This window comes from Salvia hispanica, chromosome 2 (genome assembly GCF_029641045.1).
Source record: "Salvia hispanica isolate PSC_SH4W2 chromosome 2, Shi_PSC_v1, whole genome shotgun sequence".
NCBI lineage: Eukaryota > Viridiplantae > Streptophyta > Magnoliopsida > Lamiales > Lamiaceae > Salvia > Salvia hispanica.
Window position 1 is genome coordinate 16,623,307 of NC_142693.1, and position 16,634 is coordinate 16,639,940.

The 16,634-nt window shown below is 37.1% G+C and overlaps 2 protein-coding genes across 2 annotated transcripts; both read right to left on the reverse strand.

The window, feature by feature from the left end:
* Positions 1-675: 675 nt before the first annotated feature.
* Positions 676-5,783, reverse strand: LOC125202314 (C2 and GRAM domain-containing protein At1g03370-like). Its single transcript, XM_048100690.2, has 9 exons — positions 4,961-5,783; positions 3,319-4,530; positions 2,959-3,141; positions 2,556-2,839; positions 2,333-2,449; positions 2,002-2,264; positions 1,571-1,838; positions 1,230-1,502; positions 676-1,166 (listed from the first exon to the last, which is right to left on the reverse strand). The coding sequence occupies exons 1-9, from the start codon at positions 5,307-5,309 to the stop codon at positions 972-974; spliced, it is 3,144 nt and encodes a 1,047-aa protein (XP_047956647.1). The 5' UTR covers positions 5,310-5,783; the 3' UTR covers positions 676-971.
* A 6,455-nt stretch (positions 5,784-12,238) lies between these two features.
* On the reverse strand, positions 12,239-15,809 carry LOC125210446 (farnesyl pyrophosphate synthase). The gene is made up of 9 exons (XM_048110029.2): positions 15,600-15,809; positions 14,092-14,116; positions 13,882-13,997; positions 13,578-13,781; positions 13,404-13,492; positions 13,128-13,179; positions 12,908-13,048; positions 12,708-12,797; positions 12,239-12,624 (listed from the first exon to the last, which is right to left on the reverse strand). The coding sequence occupies exons 1-9, from the start codon at positions 15,729-15,731 to the stop codon at positions 12,424-12,426; spliced, it is 1,050 nt and encodes a 349-aa protein (XP_047965986.1). The 5' UTR covers positions 15,732-15,809; the 3' UTR covers positions 12,239-12,423.
* Between the last annotated feature and the right edge of the window lie 825 nt (positions 15,810-16,634).

The following is a 16,634-nucleotide window of genomic DNA, read 5'->3' on the forward strand; positions in this document are numbered from 1 at the left end:
TTTATTTGTATAATGTATATAAATAATAGATTTTACCTAAGATTTAATATTGTAGCATATATATTATTAACATAGTTTATTACTCCATATTTATTAAATAATACTCCAAACTTATTAATAAATCATGTTTAATTTATGTATTAACTAATAATACTAATATAGTACATATTTATCCAAATTAACTAACAATTCATGTTTATTTTTATATATTGTCTATAATATTATTTCACCACATAAACATTTTTGAATTAATATAAATTTTATTTATTTATATATGAAAAATATTGTACTTTTTTTAGTTATTCTAATTAATAATTTATGTATTTAGTTATTATTTAAATTTTATCATTCACTTATTTTAAATACTCTTCATATTTAATTTATATACAAAGTTTAATAGTATATGTTTTTGTTATATATTAATAATTATAATTTATTACTCATTAAATTTAATATACTTTGTAAGGATATATTTAATTATATATATATTTGCAAGGTAAAACGGTTCGACCAGTTATTGAACCGGTCGGACCGGTTGAACCGTGAACCAGTAGCCTCACCGGTTCACCGGCCGATCCGGTTTTTAAAACATTGATTGAAACTATGTTGAAGCTGTGTTGAAGAGTTTTGAGTTTGTACAATATATAAGTTTGCATTTTATCACTACCCATATACTTATTATATAAGACTAAAAAATTTATTTGAGCTAATATACAAGATTAAAATTTGGACTTAGTATAGTAAATATAGCCAGTAAAATTTTGAAACTACAACAAATCAGATACAATTGCAGCAGATCAGAGACCCAAAACTGGCCATGTGCTCACTGCAGACCGTCAGCCATCGGTCAAGCGCGGTCAACGTATATACACCCGGAACTGAGAAGCCGGCTCATTCGTCCCCGTCTCCTCAGAAGCCACAGTCGGTTCGTCATTGGCAAATGGCAGTGGCAATACCAATACGAAATCCATCTACGACCCTGAAACGTATTCCTTCTCCAGCACGCTGAACATCACCTTGAGGCGTTCCTGCAGATTTGAGACGATGTTTTTGGTGATCCGTTTCTGATGCCTCGTGTATTTCAGCCACGCTATCCCAAAGTAAACTTGAATGCTGCACCCCACGGATCTTGAAGGCAGGTCTTCAACCTGGTACCTCAAGTGAAGCTGCAAACGAGTTAAGAGGGCACAAAGTCGGACGAGAGCAGGAAAACAGTTTAACGTGCTTACAGTGAAGTAGTCCCCGAGTGGGATTCCGTGGAGAGTCATGATCTCCTCTATGAGCCAGCCCGGTTTGTTAGAGAGGCGGGACATTTGCTGAGTGCTCGTCACTTCTCCTCCGTAGCGGGATATTCGTTTGTCAAATTTGTAGTAAAGCTGTCTCTGATGCACGTCCTCCTTCTCAGATTCCCACGGGCTGGGAGAGTAGTTCAGGCATCCGGTTCTCTGCATCACCCTTCTGTCGATTTCACTACCTCTGAACAGCTCCATACAGAAACTCGTCTGAAGCACGAGTCAGTTGCAAGAGAAAGGAAGAAACGAACGGATAAGGTAGCTAGGTAGGTACTCACCGGAAGAGAGAGTATGGAAGAATAAACCAGAGACACGTTAACATCCTCGACTCCCAGGAAAGATCCACTCTCCTCAGTACGGAGGGTTCTGGATTCAGATTCTTCGTCTACTGCTTGACTTTTCGCCTCAACCTCCTCGTCCACAACTAGGAGGCTTTTGCCTACGGCCTCCTCTTCGATAGAAGTGTTGGCTTCGGATTCTTCATCTGCGATCTGCACCTTCTGTTCCGGTGTCAAGGATCTTGCCTTCCATAGAGCCATGATCGTTCTGATACAGACGATAAATTTTCGCAATATTATGAATCGTAAGATTAAAAATAGATAAGAAGAATTAAAGACTTCCAAAGAACAAGAAATACATCATAATCATTGTTGGACATTCATAGATCGTCTCGAATGTACCAAAGGAGCTCGTATATTCATGACGTTACCTGTGGGCGACATTGTAGGACACAAAAGAATGAAAATGAAACTTCAGCCGGCCTTCATCATCCTGTGTCCTTGCTCCATGCCGCGCATAAAATCCTTTGCCAGGCCACAGTGTGATGATTATGATCGGGCTCCCCATTGACGACAGTGTAGGAGGTATGACTTGAATATCTTCTATATCTTCCCAGAGAAAGAAAAACTTTGTCTTGCGACCGAATAGATTTGCATGAAACCCGATTATTCTTGCTGACAGAAATAGACGGCCCTGCCATCAGAGGAACAGAACAAATCAGTAACTAAAACTAAAGGATAATACGAGAAGTCCATATATACCTGGAGAGGCATTTTCCGTTTCAAATGACAAGAAAAGTCGTTGATGAGGAACTCCTCAGGAGGTAATGCGAAAAGCTTCTGGAAAGCCGAATTTGTTTGAGGAGAACGCAATCGTATCTACAAAACAGAGCATGCTGTTTTAATCGGCTCAGAAGGAGGCGGATGCACAAAAGTGCTACCCCATTTCAAAAAGTGAATCTATAGCTGCAAAAGAAGCCATTACCTTCTTGCCCACTTCTTTCTCCATCTTTGTTAAATAATCTTTTACGACATTGCTACCCTTGGTATTGTTCAAGAAGATTCTCAAACGTATTTTCGACTGGCACGTTTGAGCCAGCTTTCCTTGTAAAGGAATCCAGATATCGGACAGATCCGAAATATTAGACTTTAGGAAATTTATTTCAGTACGTCCAAGAGATGTGGCGTCATCAAAAGGGCCATCAAAATCGAAAACCTCCACTTCCAGAACAGATGGAGGCTCATTCATTGCATCAAATTCAAAAATTTCTGCAAGCAACTAGCAATATCAATGAGGGACCCCATTCCAATGCATATTCATAAACAAAACGCCAGTCGCGTCTTCAATCTTGGCAAGTAACATGGTAAAGTCAAAACTAAGGCAATACCATTCCAATGAGGATTAGATTTCTGAAACTTGATCGAGCTGGTTTTCGTCTTTCCATTGCAATTGAACACCACATAGGGATCAGAGTACCCACTGGAATCAACAGCTGCCAAATTGCTCCCTTCGACTAAGGCGACAGTGAGCAGCCAGCCATCCCCCTGTGCTTTGATTCCATGATCACTGCCTACGACCAATAATAAAACCAAATCAAGCTAGTTCATCAAAGGTAGTACAAGATAAACTAATCAACTTTGCGAATCAAAACCATGGCATAGAAATAAGATGATAAATCAAACTAGATTTGATGAATTTTCTAGATGAGCACATGATGCGTTGGATACACATTGCGATATTAGTATACCTTTTTGCACTCTGGCCTGCATAAAGCGAGTGATGGACTCCAGAACACGTTGCCCTTGTAGAACCAATACGGCACACACTATCAACTCACCAAAAGAGTCGGGCAAGTCTAAACCAACAAATTCAAGACCCTCAACGGTGCTAGGCATAGCAAGCCATATATGTGCGAGCACATATACACCCATTAAAAAGGTTGAAACAACTGTAAAATTAGCAAAGTACTGAACAGCCAATTTCCAGTCCGATTGACGCTCCACCTGAAGAGATGCCAAAAGCTGGTCTCTCTCCGAACCTACATCTTGCAAATCAAGCGGCTTCACCGTTTGAGATAGCAACTTGTCATACTGTTGAAAGCTATCCTTTATACCTTGTCTTGCTCCACCTTCTATCATACCTTTCATAATTGTACTCTGCAAAAAGTTCACTCGCCAAGACACTTCTAGTCGAGAAGACTGCTCTCCTGATGGCTGCTCAGGCCCTGGAGTAATGCAGTAAAGCACTTCTACCTTGAAAGTTTTCCCATACGGAGCGTCTGGAGTGCTCACACTTGATAAAACAGCGAAAGCCTTACCATCAGCTTTCAAATACGTGTGCTCCTCTATGGCTTTCAAAGCTTTAATCAATTTACTCGGTGCTTTAGTATAACAGACCACTCTTTTTAGGCTTTCGCCATTATTTTCATATTTCCAGGGTCCTATTTCAAGATCTGTAGATCCCTCTAAGTCCGAAAATGATTTCAAAAAGTCAGACTCTGGTGAAAAGAGTAATGAGTTCAACTCTCCATGCGGTATTGCATACAACTGGTCTAGAACAACCCCACCAGGTAAACTACTCGGAACTTCACCAAGTGGATCTCGCATCTCTATACTTTTCATCATTTCATCAAAATCAACCGATGAATTTTGCTCTTCAAGATTGTTCTGTGGAGGAACAACTGAATCCACGGCTTCACATACATCAGATGCATGGATAGGTTCAACCGAACTCACGGGAGCTGAATCCACATTCTTATTGAAGATTTGTGCAATCCGACCAGCTAAGAATGAAGCATTCCACTTCTCCTCCTTTTGGGGGGCTACATCTCCTGATCTCAAAGGTGAAGGTGCCCAAAGAGGGGAAGACCTTGCATATGTATCACTCGTAGTATCATTCATAGGTAGCACATCAAGTAATGTGTTATTTTGTGAGAAACAAATCGTTAGAAGAATCTCGCCTGCAATTGGACAAAGCATTCATCAACGAGGAGAACACACACCCCATCAAGACTTCCACACCATCGAACAACAATCAATGATGATCATAAGCTAAACTATTCATTCCATAAGCTAGACTAATACCAAAACTAAATAACTAGAACTACTCATTCACATAGAAACAACTAGTTAATTGTACAAAATTGGAAGACCAACTAAAATCATAAGACACCACATCAAAACCTCTACACCACCAAACAAAAATCAACACTTCTGATAAATGCAATGATCATAAGCTAAACTATTCATTCCATAAGCTAGACGAATACCAAAACCGACTAACCAGAGCTACTTATTCATACAGAAACAACTAGCCAAGCACAAAATTATAAGTCCAACTAAAATCATAAGATACAAAACCAAAGAAAGAAGTAAAGAGAGACTAAATACCACAATCCTTGTTCTTGGCCTTCTTGGTTTTGGGCTGCAGAGTGTACCAAGCAGTGCCAAGGGACTTGTCTTTGGCATCCAAAACCCGAATAATAGGCACTTTGATATACCCAACGAAATCATCATTGAAGTACTTGTCTTCATCCAAAACATTTATAAGAAGCTCTTCTTTCAAGTCATCAACTTTAAATATGAACTCCTCACACCACGATGGATTCAAGCACTTCTTCACAACTTTACTCCTAAACCTCTGCCTCCCCAATTGCAGTTTCACATAGGGATCGCTGAATCCATTTGGATCCAGCGCCGGTATGTTTTTCGCTTCGATCACTCGCACTATTAGCTTCATCTCTACCCCCAAATTTTTTTATTCTCGATCAAGAATTGCTTTGATCAACGAAGAGTATGCGCATTCATTTCTCGAAAACGGAAAACCAGTTACTCCAAATAGCGGAAAATCACGAAAAGTAGTTAATGAAGTGAAGAGAAACTGAAATCTCAGCGGGAATGAAGCAAGGATACGAAATGGGATTAAGAAAAAACGAATCTTGGAGCAAAAAACTGTGATTTCTTGGAAAAGAAATGAGTAATGAAATGGAAGTGGCAGCAAAAAGGGCGTGAGAGAATCAAGAAAAGCAGATTGAAAAGCAGATAAATCTCAAGACGGGAGAAATAATAGGATTTGCCGATTTGGAAAGATGTTAAAGCTTTAAACCCAGAGAATTCAGAGTTCAGAGATCAATTTTGTTGGTATTTTTGGAATCATTCGCTTCTCACTTGAAACGTTAGAGAAAGAGAGAGTTGATTGCTCATTGACATTTTAAACCAACTAATAAATTTATATTCAATTTCTCGACTTTTTTCTTTTTCTGAATTCAATTCATTTGTGTTGTTTGACTCATACTTTTTTAATCAAATTTATATCTACTTTCGTTTTCAGATTTCAATTCTTTTTTTTTTTCTCTTAATAGGCCATCGTGATTAAGGAAGTTGTCTAACACTCTATAAGTATATCATTTTATTTATTTATTTATTAACTCTATAGTAGTATTAATTTAAACAAGTGGGTATAGTGACTATAGCCTAGTCGTTTTATACTATTGTAAATAATAAGTATAAATGAATATAATGTTTAGACTGGGATTTATGAAAGAAGCATGTTAATTATATTCGTTTGTGGTTGGTAATAGTCGAATCGACACAATTAATTACATTTTGTCGCATGCTAAGTTTAGCTAAGATCTAAAAATCTTTTTTTGGCAAATTTCAATCCTACTTAGACGACATAAAGGATTAACATGTGGTTTACTAGCAAGTATTCGAAGACATTTAAATAGCTAGATTTTAGTTTAAAAATTAAGAGCGGCATGCGCCCAATCCTTTTCAAGAGCGCTACCATTAACTTACAATTAATCATCTTAATTAATGTACTAATTAAAACTTAATCAGCCTAATTATCTTGAAATTATATGATTAAAAATAATTTAAAATATGTGTTGTTCTTATTGTATTTTGTTTATGTATTTTCACTACCAAACTATAAGTATGTAATGGCAACAAGTTGTCATGGGGCACATCATGCGCATGGTCACAAGAATCTTTTGTTTCTATAATTTAAAAAAATTTATAAGCTCAAACCAACATACATAGTAGTGAACACATAATCAAAGTATAAAGTATAAAATTGATATAATCAAAGTATAAAGTATAAAAATGATATAGACAAATCAATACTAAGACTTTCACAAGAAGAAAAAATAATCAAAACCTCAATAAAGCAATTGAGAGACAAGGAGCATTCAGATTTTCAGATTGAATTTTCACCCACGTTGACCTGATCTGAAAATTTGAAATTTTATGAAAAATGAATTCAGTCCAATCCAAATTGTTGGAAAATCTAAATCTAAAAATCCGGTTGTAACCAAAAATAAAATCTAAAATTGCTTAAAAATGGAGTATAAAAATTTAAAAATCCAATTAAAAAAAACTGAAAATTCAAAAATCTAATACTCCCCAAATACAATTAGAATTGCTCGACATAAAAGGTTTTATATTGGTTAAGTTTATAAGTGTAATATACTATATTATAAAAATATTTTGTATCACTTCATAATTTAAAATATCTAATATGATCTGAACAACTGTTTTTTTAAAAAGAATCTGATCAATCCGAATTGAAAATTTGAAAATCCAAACCGAAATTTAAATTTTAATTTGATGGATTGAATTCTCGGATTTTGAATATTGTGCTCACGGCTCACCCCTAACAAGCACATCCAAAGTACTCCCACGGCACCATACACCAATAGGAGTCATATTTCTTTCCAGCATGAGTTTTAAAAATTAGTAAAAAAAGTAGGTAGAAAAAAGTTAGTATAATATAGTAACTTATTAGTTTTAAATGAAGTGCGAATGCAATGAATTAATGTACTATAGAGTCATATTACCATTTATAGTAAAAATAAACTGGAACTCCGATTCTCGAACGGAAATGAAAAGAAAAACGAGAGTACTCTTATTCGAAGACGGATGAAGTACAGCCAAAACACTCAAGACAGCAATCTAGACATGAAGCAAAAACACAAAATCAACCAAATCATCAAAACACAAAAAATGAAGTCGCCAGCCAACAACTACTTCCACAGCTAGGGAACACAACTCACAACTCAAGACAAATACATATACTAGGGCACATGCAATCGGCACATCCTAATTCTCATAGTATTTAGAGCATCCAATTCCCAACCTTGTTGAAGTTGGCAATCACTTGTCTTGGTAGGAAGGAAAAGTCATGAGTCTCATGACACCATCCTACTAAAAAGTCATTTATATTGAACTTTCAATTGTAATTGAAATCATGAAAAATGATCTTGTTTTGAATATCATAAATGATTCAAACAATGACGTTGAATATTAAGTTGGTTTATTTCAAACCAATTTTAGTATTAATTAATTGTAGAATTTCATAACTTTTATTCGATTAAATCAAACTCTCAAACAATGAAAAATTAGTGAGGAATAAAAAATATAATTAGCAAATAATTTGCTAGACTCATTTATCAAATGCTCGACTACATTGTAGAAATTCCATTTTAAGATTTACAGATAATGAACGCCAATTACTCCCTTAGAGCATCCACCCCGATCTCGCGCTCTTCGCCCGAGATCGGGCTCGGGCATGATCGGGCATCCATTGTAGGCGTCGGTCACGCCCGAGGACGACCGAGAGTTCGGTCGCCCATTGCAGGGGTGCGCCCGAGCCCGAGCCCGATGTTTTTTTTTTTTTTTTTTTTTTTTAAATTTTAAATTATTTAAACCTAATTTAAACCACTATAAATACTCTATTTTCTTCACTTTTCACACACCAAACCTTTCACTTTCTCTTATATATTCTCCTAATATCCACACTTTCAACAATGGATCCAAGTCAATACCCAAACCCCCATAATGTCGACGACGATATGCCCATGTCTGGAGGAGGCGGCGGCGGCGGCAGCGCCCGGTGGCCCGGCCACGAAGACTACCGGGTTGAGACGCCCGGATCGGTAGGATCCACTTTCGTCTCCGACTCTGAGTTCGATCCGTTCTTCGGCACCGAGGAGTATCGGGTTGAGGAGATGGAGCCTAGTTGTGGGTAGAGATGCCCAAGGTTTTCGGTTCTGGCGGTTAACCGCGGAACCGTAACCGTGACTTTTTTCTTGAACCGGAACCGCCATATTTTGAACCGTGGGCCGGTTCCGGACGGTTCCGAACCGGAACCGTGAAAAACCGTGAAACCGAGCCGGAACCGCAAAAAACCGCCGGAAACCGGCGGTTCGAAACCGTAAAAACCGTAAAAAAATCGCCGAAAAACTGGCGGTTCCAAACCGGAACCAGAACCGTGAAATAGCCTCACGGTTCGGTTCCGGTTCCATATTTCCCGAAATCGGAACCGCCGGTTTACAAACCGTGGGCATGTCTAGTTGTGGGCAACCTCTTGCCCCTGCGCGGCCGCCGCCGAAGAAAGGGAAGAAGAAGATGGCGCAGAAAGAAAAGGCGCCATCGGTCCCAGTCCCACTCCCACCCGACGAGCTGAACGAGGAGTACGCAACATGGCGTACTGACTACGAGTTGGATGAGTACCTGAAGGTGGCTCAGTCTAGGGTCGATGTATCGGAGGATTCGATATCCTCCAACAACCAGACTTCGGCCAGGATGTGGGATCGCATTGAGGAACGCTACAACGAGGTGAAACCGAAGTGGGCGTTCAAGCGGACCAAGGTTCAGCTGCGCAAGTGTTGGGATTGGATCAAACTCCACGTCAACAACTTCTGCTATATCTACAACAGGAACAGGGACGGAAGGCTAGCGGTGAGAGCATGGAGGATGTCCTCAACAAGTCGTTGTCCGAGTACCAACGGCAGTTCAGGTAGTTCAAGCTGTACAATGTTTGGCTGATCTTGAAGGACAAGTCGAAGTTCAACGGAGGGATACCGGTTGGATCCTCGGCTGCGAAGCGGACGAAGACCACCGCCACTGGCGGTTACACGAGCAGCGGCCCATCTCCTATGGATCAGAACACTGAGCCGGAAGGGAGTTCCGGCACGCCTACGTCTACTTTTAGACGTCCCATTGGTACCAAGGCTGCCAAAGCCCATGCCAAAGGGAAGGCGGGCGCGTCTGGATCGCCCCCCCCTCCCCCCCCCCCCCCCGCCGCGCAGGCTGCGCCTCCTCCATCTGCTCAGCTCATGGACAAGGCGATCGAGGAGTTCGGAGGTTATCGCGAGGTGGTTGAGTATAGGTTTATACTTGACGCCCAAAACAGCATTCGTCAAGAAACCGATCCGGAAGCCCGACAACGGACTAAGAATATGATCAAGAATTTGGCCCAGAGGTTGAATTTAGATTACTAGTTTGGTTTTTTCTTTTTTTTAGTATTTTAGTTTTAATGTAGTTTTTTTAGCTAAGTATGATGTAGTCCCACTTTTAAATTAAGTAATGTAGTTTTTTTTTTTGGCATTTGTGGTGTTTAAAATAATATATTTTGGTATTTTATAGTAATTAAAAACAAAATTAAAAAACAATGATTTAAAATTGAAATGAAAAGTGGATAAGAGATAGGGCATGCACTAGGGCTCCACCATTGCAGAAAGATAAAACATGCTGACATGGCAATCTCTAGGGCTCTCACTAGGGCTTCCACTAGGACATCAATTGTGGATGCTCTTATTATAAGTACTTCCTCGTGTCATGGAAAATGACCAATTTTTTGGACGGCACTTTATGCAGTGTTATTTTATGGATAATCTTGACTGGGGCAAATAAAATAAAATATTTTTATTTTTAAATATGGATAATTTTAGTTGGGGCAAATAAAAAGAGAAAAATGAAGCATTTTTTATTAGGCCGAAAGTACTAAATATAGTAGTAGTAATTGTTAGCTCGCCGTGTACTCAAACGTGAGAGGACCACATAGAACATTTATGAAGTAAGATACAACAATGAAATTTATTTGAAGAAATATCACATATTGTTACGTTCACGTATTTATAGATATCACTATTACAAAGGAACAGTAGTCTGCCATGTGATACGTCAATTTTTCTAAACCTAAACTATAATCCGAAACATTTATTTGAACTATCTAAGTGTTATATATCAAAAATATTGTGGCATTTTTAACAGTATACTTAAACGTTAGGAGATTATATGATATTTCATTTTTCTTATTGTTTCGTTCTAGTTTTGTGTTATTGCCCTCAATGTTGAAGATATAGTGTGTGGATTTACTACTGGGAAACTCATGTCACGTTTATATACTATTTTATAAATATTTTCATATATCAACTGCTAATTAGTACCCATCATACTCATTTTCCCCACATAATACGAAAACTGTAAAATGAAAATGTTTCATTATAGTACTCCTAGTAGTAAAAAATCGATAAACTCCGTAGGTTGGGCTGGGTTGGGCTATACATTTTGGCCCGGTAAACTTTTGCCTGGCCCGGCGAGCTAGCCCGATTCTGAAGAAAAGCCCAATGGGCTTGGGCTGACCCACTCCTTCATTATTATGTGTACTTATATTTCTAAATATTTTGATGGTTATATGTTTAGGGGAATGATCAATTGTTAACTCGTCATTTAATTGCTAATTACAATTAATTTAAGACTATATGATTTTTGAAAATGTGTGGTCTACAATTTGTCATGGGTAATTTTCGTTTTTATTAATTAAATTGAAAAAAATTAAAAAACTACCAAATTAGGGTTTTGGATGAAAATGACAATATAGTGTTTCGAAAGTATCAACACGATGCTTTGAGAATGTCAATACAATGCTTTGAAAATGTTAACACATTGCTTATATTGACATTCTACATGTATTATGTTGACATATTTTGTATACTATGTTGACATTTGTGTTGTATGAAAAAATTAAAAAAAATTTCGAATTTTTTTTCAAATTTTGACATTGGAAGATATGCAAGTGAAATCTCATTAGAATCCTTATGAAATTATCTTTAATTTGATATATGTTGTGCGAAAAAATAATTTAAATCGATAAAGTTATATGCGTTTTAAAGTTATGTGATACTCCCTCTGTCCGCGAATAAGAGTCTCGTGTTTCCATTTTAATCCGTCCGCGAATAAGAGTCCCGGTTCACTTTTACCATAAATGGTAATAGGGTTCCACCTTCCACTAACTCATTACACTCACATTTCATTTAAAACTAATATATACAAATGAGACCTCTATTCCACTAACTTTTTTCCACTCACTTTTCTTAACATTTTTTAAAACCCGTGCCACCCATGAATGAGACTCCTAATGGCGGACGGAGGGAGTATTTTTCAAAAGTTAGTGACAATTAATTTGTTGTAAATTGACCTTAATACCCTTATTGACATTTTTTGTTGATCGTATTGACATTTCGGGGTTGATGATCTATGTCATTAATTTGAATATCTAATGTAGTTGTAGTTAGCAATTAAGTATTGAGTTAGCAATATAACACTCCTCTACATGCTTAATATCACAAATTTTATTTATTTATACAATAATTTTCTTGACCTATCATTTCCTTTTCTGTGTTTCTTGTTTTTTCTTTTTCTCACGGTAGAAAACACAATCTATTACAACTAATATTTATTCAATTGTTGAAATAACAGTAGTTAGCAGAGATATCAATTGCATTTGAAGTACTCTAAATAGGATTTCTATTTATTAGGTCTCCATTACTTGATGTAAAAGATCAGATTATCGTACCACAGAAGATCAGATTTATCATACCACAATGCAGAAAAAGTTATTCTCCTATTAATAAGTTTGAAAAAATTAGCACTTGCTGAAAAATAATAAAAACCATAAATAGTTATACAAACAGGATAGATAACCGCCTTGAAGAATACAAACATGCATCAGGAAATGAAATGGCATTATTTTTATCATGCTTCATTCCTTTGCTGAGAGCTTTGTCTTCTTATTTCTGTCTCTTGTATATCTTTCCCAAGAAAGACTTGAGCACTGCTTGCACAGATTTGCTGGGATGAGCTTCAATCGAGCTGTTTAGTTTCACGTAGCTCTTGTTCTCGAAATCAGCAAACGCGCCTTGGAGATTAAGCTCATTGTAGAGAGCTTTGATTTTTGCAACATCAGCTGGATTTTCCTTTCCATAGTGCTCCTGGTGTTACAAGGACATGTTCATATACAGAAGATTATGTGTAAACGGAAGATGAAAGAAGAATGTTGGCTTCTTATCCTTACCAAAAGAGTTTTTTTCTGTTCTTCGTTACAAAGCTCCAGGGCCTTTACAACCAACCAAGAACATTTGAAATCTTCAATATCTGTACCAATCTGGTGAAACACACATTGATTCAATATAACTTATATTAACTAAGCCGTTCCTTGTTATTGCAACAATGATTGGAGAAACAGAAGAAAGAGAGTGCAGATGTTATTGTTACCTTCCCGATCTTTTCTGGCTCGCCATAGCAATCTAAATAATCATCCTGAACTTGAAAGTATATTCCCATATCGATAAGCACATCTTTTACTGTTGGATGTTTCTCCAGGTCCTCACCCGCCATGAGCAATGCACAAGCGACCTGTCAAAAGTTTCAGATAATTGAAAAACTGGATTTTCTATACAAATGAAAATAAGCGGAATGAGGATTTTCCACTCACTGGGAGGTAAAATGAGTAGTAGGCAGTCTTGTACTGAACAATGCGGCGATGACTGCAAGAAAATAAATCAGAAATATTAGGAAGCAAAAAGGACAAGAAAAGATAAGAGTCCTATATGCAAATGCAGTAAAATGCTATGATGATGCAGATTTTGAGATTATTGCGCATGGTGCTATATTCTGTGCTATGTATTATAGTAATAATCAGCACTTGGCAACTTTGCCAATAAATCGAATTTTGTGGTATAATCTTAGTTTGTTGAGTATTTGTACTCACAGGGGCAATGAGTATTTTGACAAATCTTTTTCTCCTTCAATAGTGGTAATTAAATCTATCATCTGTCCAGAGGCAGTTTGAAATTCCACCTGAGCACGTAAAATGAAGAATCAGCACCAAGCCACCAAACACAAATAAACGAATATGGTCCATCAACACCAATAGTCACATTACCTCATTGAACAAATCCAACAGATCGACATAGTAAGGCTTTGTTCTGAAGTGCTTCTTAAGAATTCTGGGGATATGGTTCCGGAGAATGATTCCATCATTGATTGCAATCATACCAACCTTGGGGACTTTAAACCAGCATGGCTGACCACGTCGTGTGTGAGAATTGTCCATAATATCATCAAGAACAAGGAAATATGCCTGGAGCTGCAGTTCCACATACACGAGTTATAGTTTTTGTTCAAATAGAATTTGAGGAGACACTGTGCAGCTTAGAACAAGATAGAAGCTATGAACGTGGACCTACCCATTCAATACACCAGCCAAGAGCACTAGCTAGGAACACTTCATCATCAGTTAGATCTTTTCCTTCTTTAAGTAACTTGTAGCTATCAATAACTGACAGACCACGATTTAACTTTCCTGCATATCATAATTAATTCTTCAGCACATAATGCATCTTTATTAATAACAGTTAGTTGCAGTACTTGAAATATCCTGTTGTTCAGTGACATACCTCCTGGTACATTGTAGTCCAGCATCTGTTACATATGAAAGAAAGCAGGATCAGGAACAATGGACTTATTAAAGACATATTGATCATATGTCGTATAATTTACATGACATTGAACATCACAGTACATCAATAAACAACATAGTTTGTCTTTATATAAGTTTCCCAAGAAAATAAGAAAGCTAAGTTTCTATTACCCAATAATTAATTATTACTAAAAGAAAAAAATCTCTGTGTTACATAAAAGGTGTAATTCATGATACTATTGTGTATGTGATAACAATCCAATGGGCAATAGTGTCATATTTGCCAGTACTGAGCACAGCCATAAAAATTCCAAACCTTTAGAAACATCCAAAAGTGTTGATTTGAAATTGTCACATTGGAGTATTTAAAAGAAAGAAAGAAAGAAAAACAGAAAAAGGCAAGCCAATTAAATATGTGACAATAGTGTACTAAATAAGATGGGGAAAAACATAGTGGGAATCCCCTTGACTCATAGAATAGTTACAAGATTATCAGTAGATGCCAATTAAGATCTGGATAAGACACAAAAGTGGGCTATAAGATTGCAGAAAATCGGAATCACACAAATGTTAGATGCAGTTAGAGTTGGAAAAGATGTTATGAATAAAGCTCCAAGTAGAAATGCTGTTGGACTATCCTGTTTGGTGGAATATTGAAGTAAGTGGGATGGAATCAATGTAATTTTACTCAACTACTACACTACCTAACAATTCCATTCCGCTGGCAGAATCAAGGATTCAACTTTGGAATAATAGAAATTTACTACTTTCACAATTTTATTGTCTAAAGAAATGGTAGGTAGTGTACTTGGCAGCTACAACTTTCAATAAACAAAGCATGTTACAGAAAATATCATCATCCCATATTGAAGCAAAAAATGGATATAACTAAGCACCTTTATGTGGAAACTAGAAAGTACTATCATCTTTTATCACCAAACAACCCCACTCCCCATCCCCCAACACATAAATAGCACTGCAATATTTCCGTTAACCATATAAAAAATCTATTCGTGACCAAATCCGTCGCCGCAATTTACGTGCGAAACATAAAACCGTTCTCCGCTGAAGTTAAAGCATCAAAGAGTTCATGCGTCCTAAACATCTAATTTTCATCAAAGCCATATTGCATGACTCCACACGATACCGAACTCATGTATACTCAGTAGATCAGGAGTCAAAAAGTCAACCAGCAGTCAACTAAACAAATCAAATTATGTTTCTACTTTCTACTCCTATCGTATCTCGATCTATCAACAGAAGCAGATCAAACGTGAGATTGAGTTCAAAAACATCATTTAATTCGTCAATCCTAAAAAACCAGAAATGAGCGAAGATCCAATTTTATCGATAAGTGACAAATAGGAAAATTCCAATATCCAAAACCACAAATTACGACGCCGCATTGAGGTGCAATTCGCCATTATATCAACCAGAGAAGAAGGAAATGGACGAAATCGTATGAAAAAGTGAAAAAAATCTTACACGCTCAACCCATTGACGAGAGCCATCAGTCCACTCGAAAGCAGGGTCGGTCAAGAGGTCAGATTTGAGCTTGGAGTAGACATCGAGAAAGGTGGCCCTCAGATCCGACGCTGATCCGTTGAGATTCGCCATCGCAAAATGGGAAGAGAATTAACTGGGAATTTGGGAGCGAGATTGATGAATCTGTGGGGAAGAAAGGTGGCTTTTTGTAGTGCTTGCAGCTTGGATTTGTTTATATTTTTGGAGGGCGCTCGCCAATCCAAACAGTCAAATTTTAGTTGCTGCAATCCCGAAAATGGGTCTGTGAATGGGAGAGTTTGACGAAGGCGACGGAGGCTATTTTGGGGAGATGGATTTCCTCGTTATCATCGCGCCAATAGGGAGAGGACACGTGCGAGTGGGGACTTGGTTGGTGGCTTGCCCACTATATGTATGGGAGATTCGCCGCTTTGTTTGATAAATTGATATTCCTATTGCCAACCTTTGTGGGCAATTTAATTACCAATAAATTGTTTTTAAATCAAGTTCACATATATTGAAACTGTAACTAATTCACAAACTAAAAATATTTTTTTCTTTTTATAATTTCAGAACATCTACAATAAATTAGTCTTCTCGTATTCGCATGTTTATGTGTCTAATGAAACTCTCACTCTCGTTCTCTACTAATAATATATAATCACATTTATTTAATTTAGAGATGTGTTTTTGTAAAAACTAAACAATTTTGTGAATAACTTAAAAACATTTTTTAGACATGTAAAGTTATATTTGAAAAAAGTAAAATTTTCGCAGACTTCGAATCATGATGCGCATTTTTGAAGTGAACCAAATTCATTTCATGACAACCTCATGAAACCATGGAGTTGCCTTCAAATTTAATCTAATTTTACTATTATTTATAGATGAATGAATATGAATTTTGAAGATAATATTACAATTAATTCAAGCATGGAACTTTTGGTATTTATCATTAGGGATAACACAATCTCAAAAGTTGACTTTATTGTATTTCGGGGTCATGGTGGTGTTTCA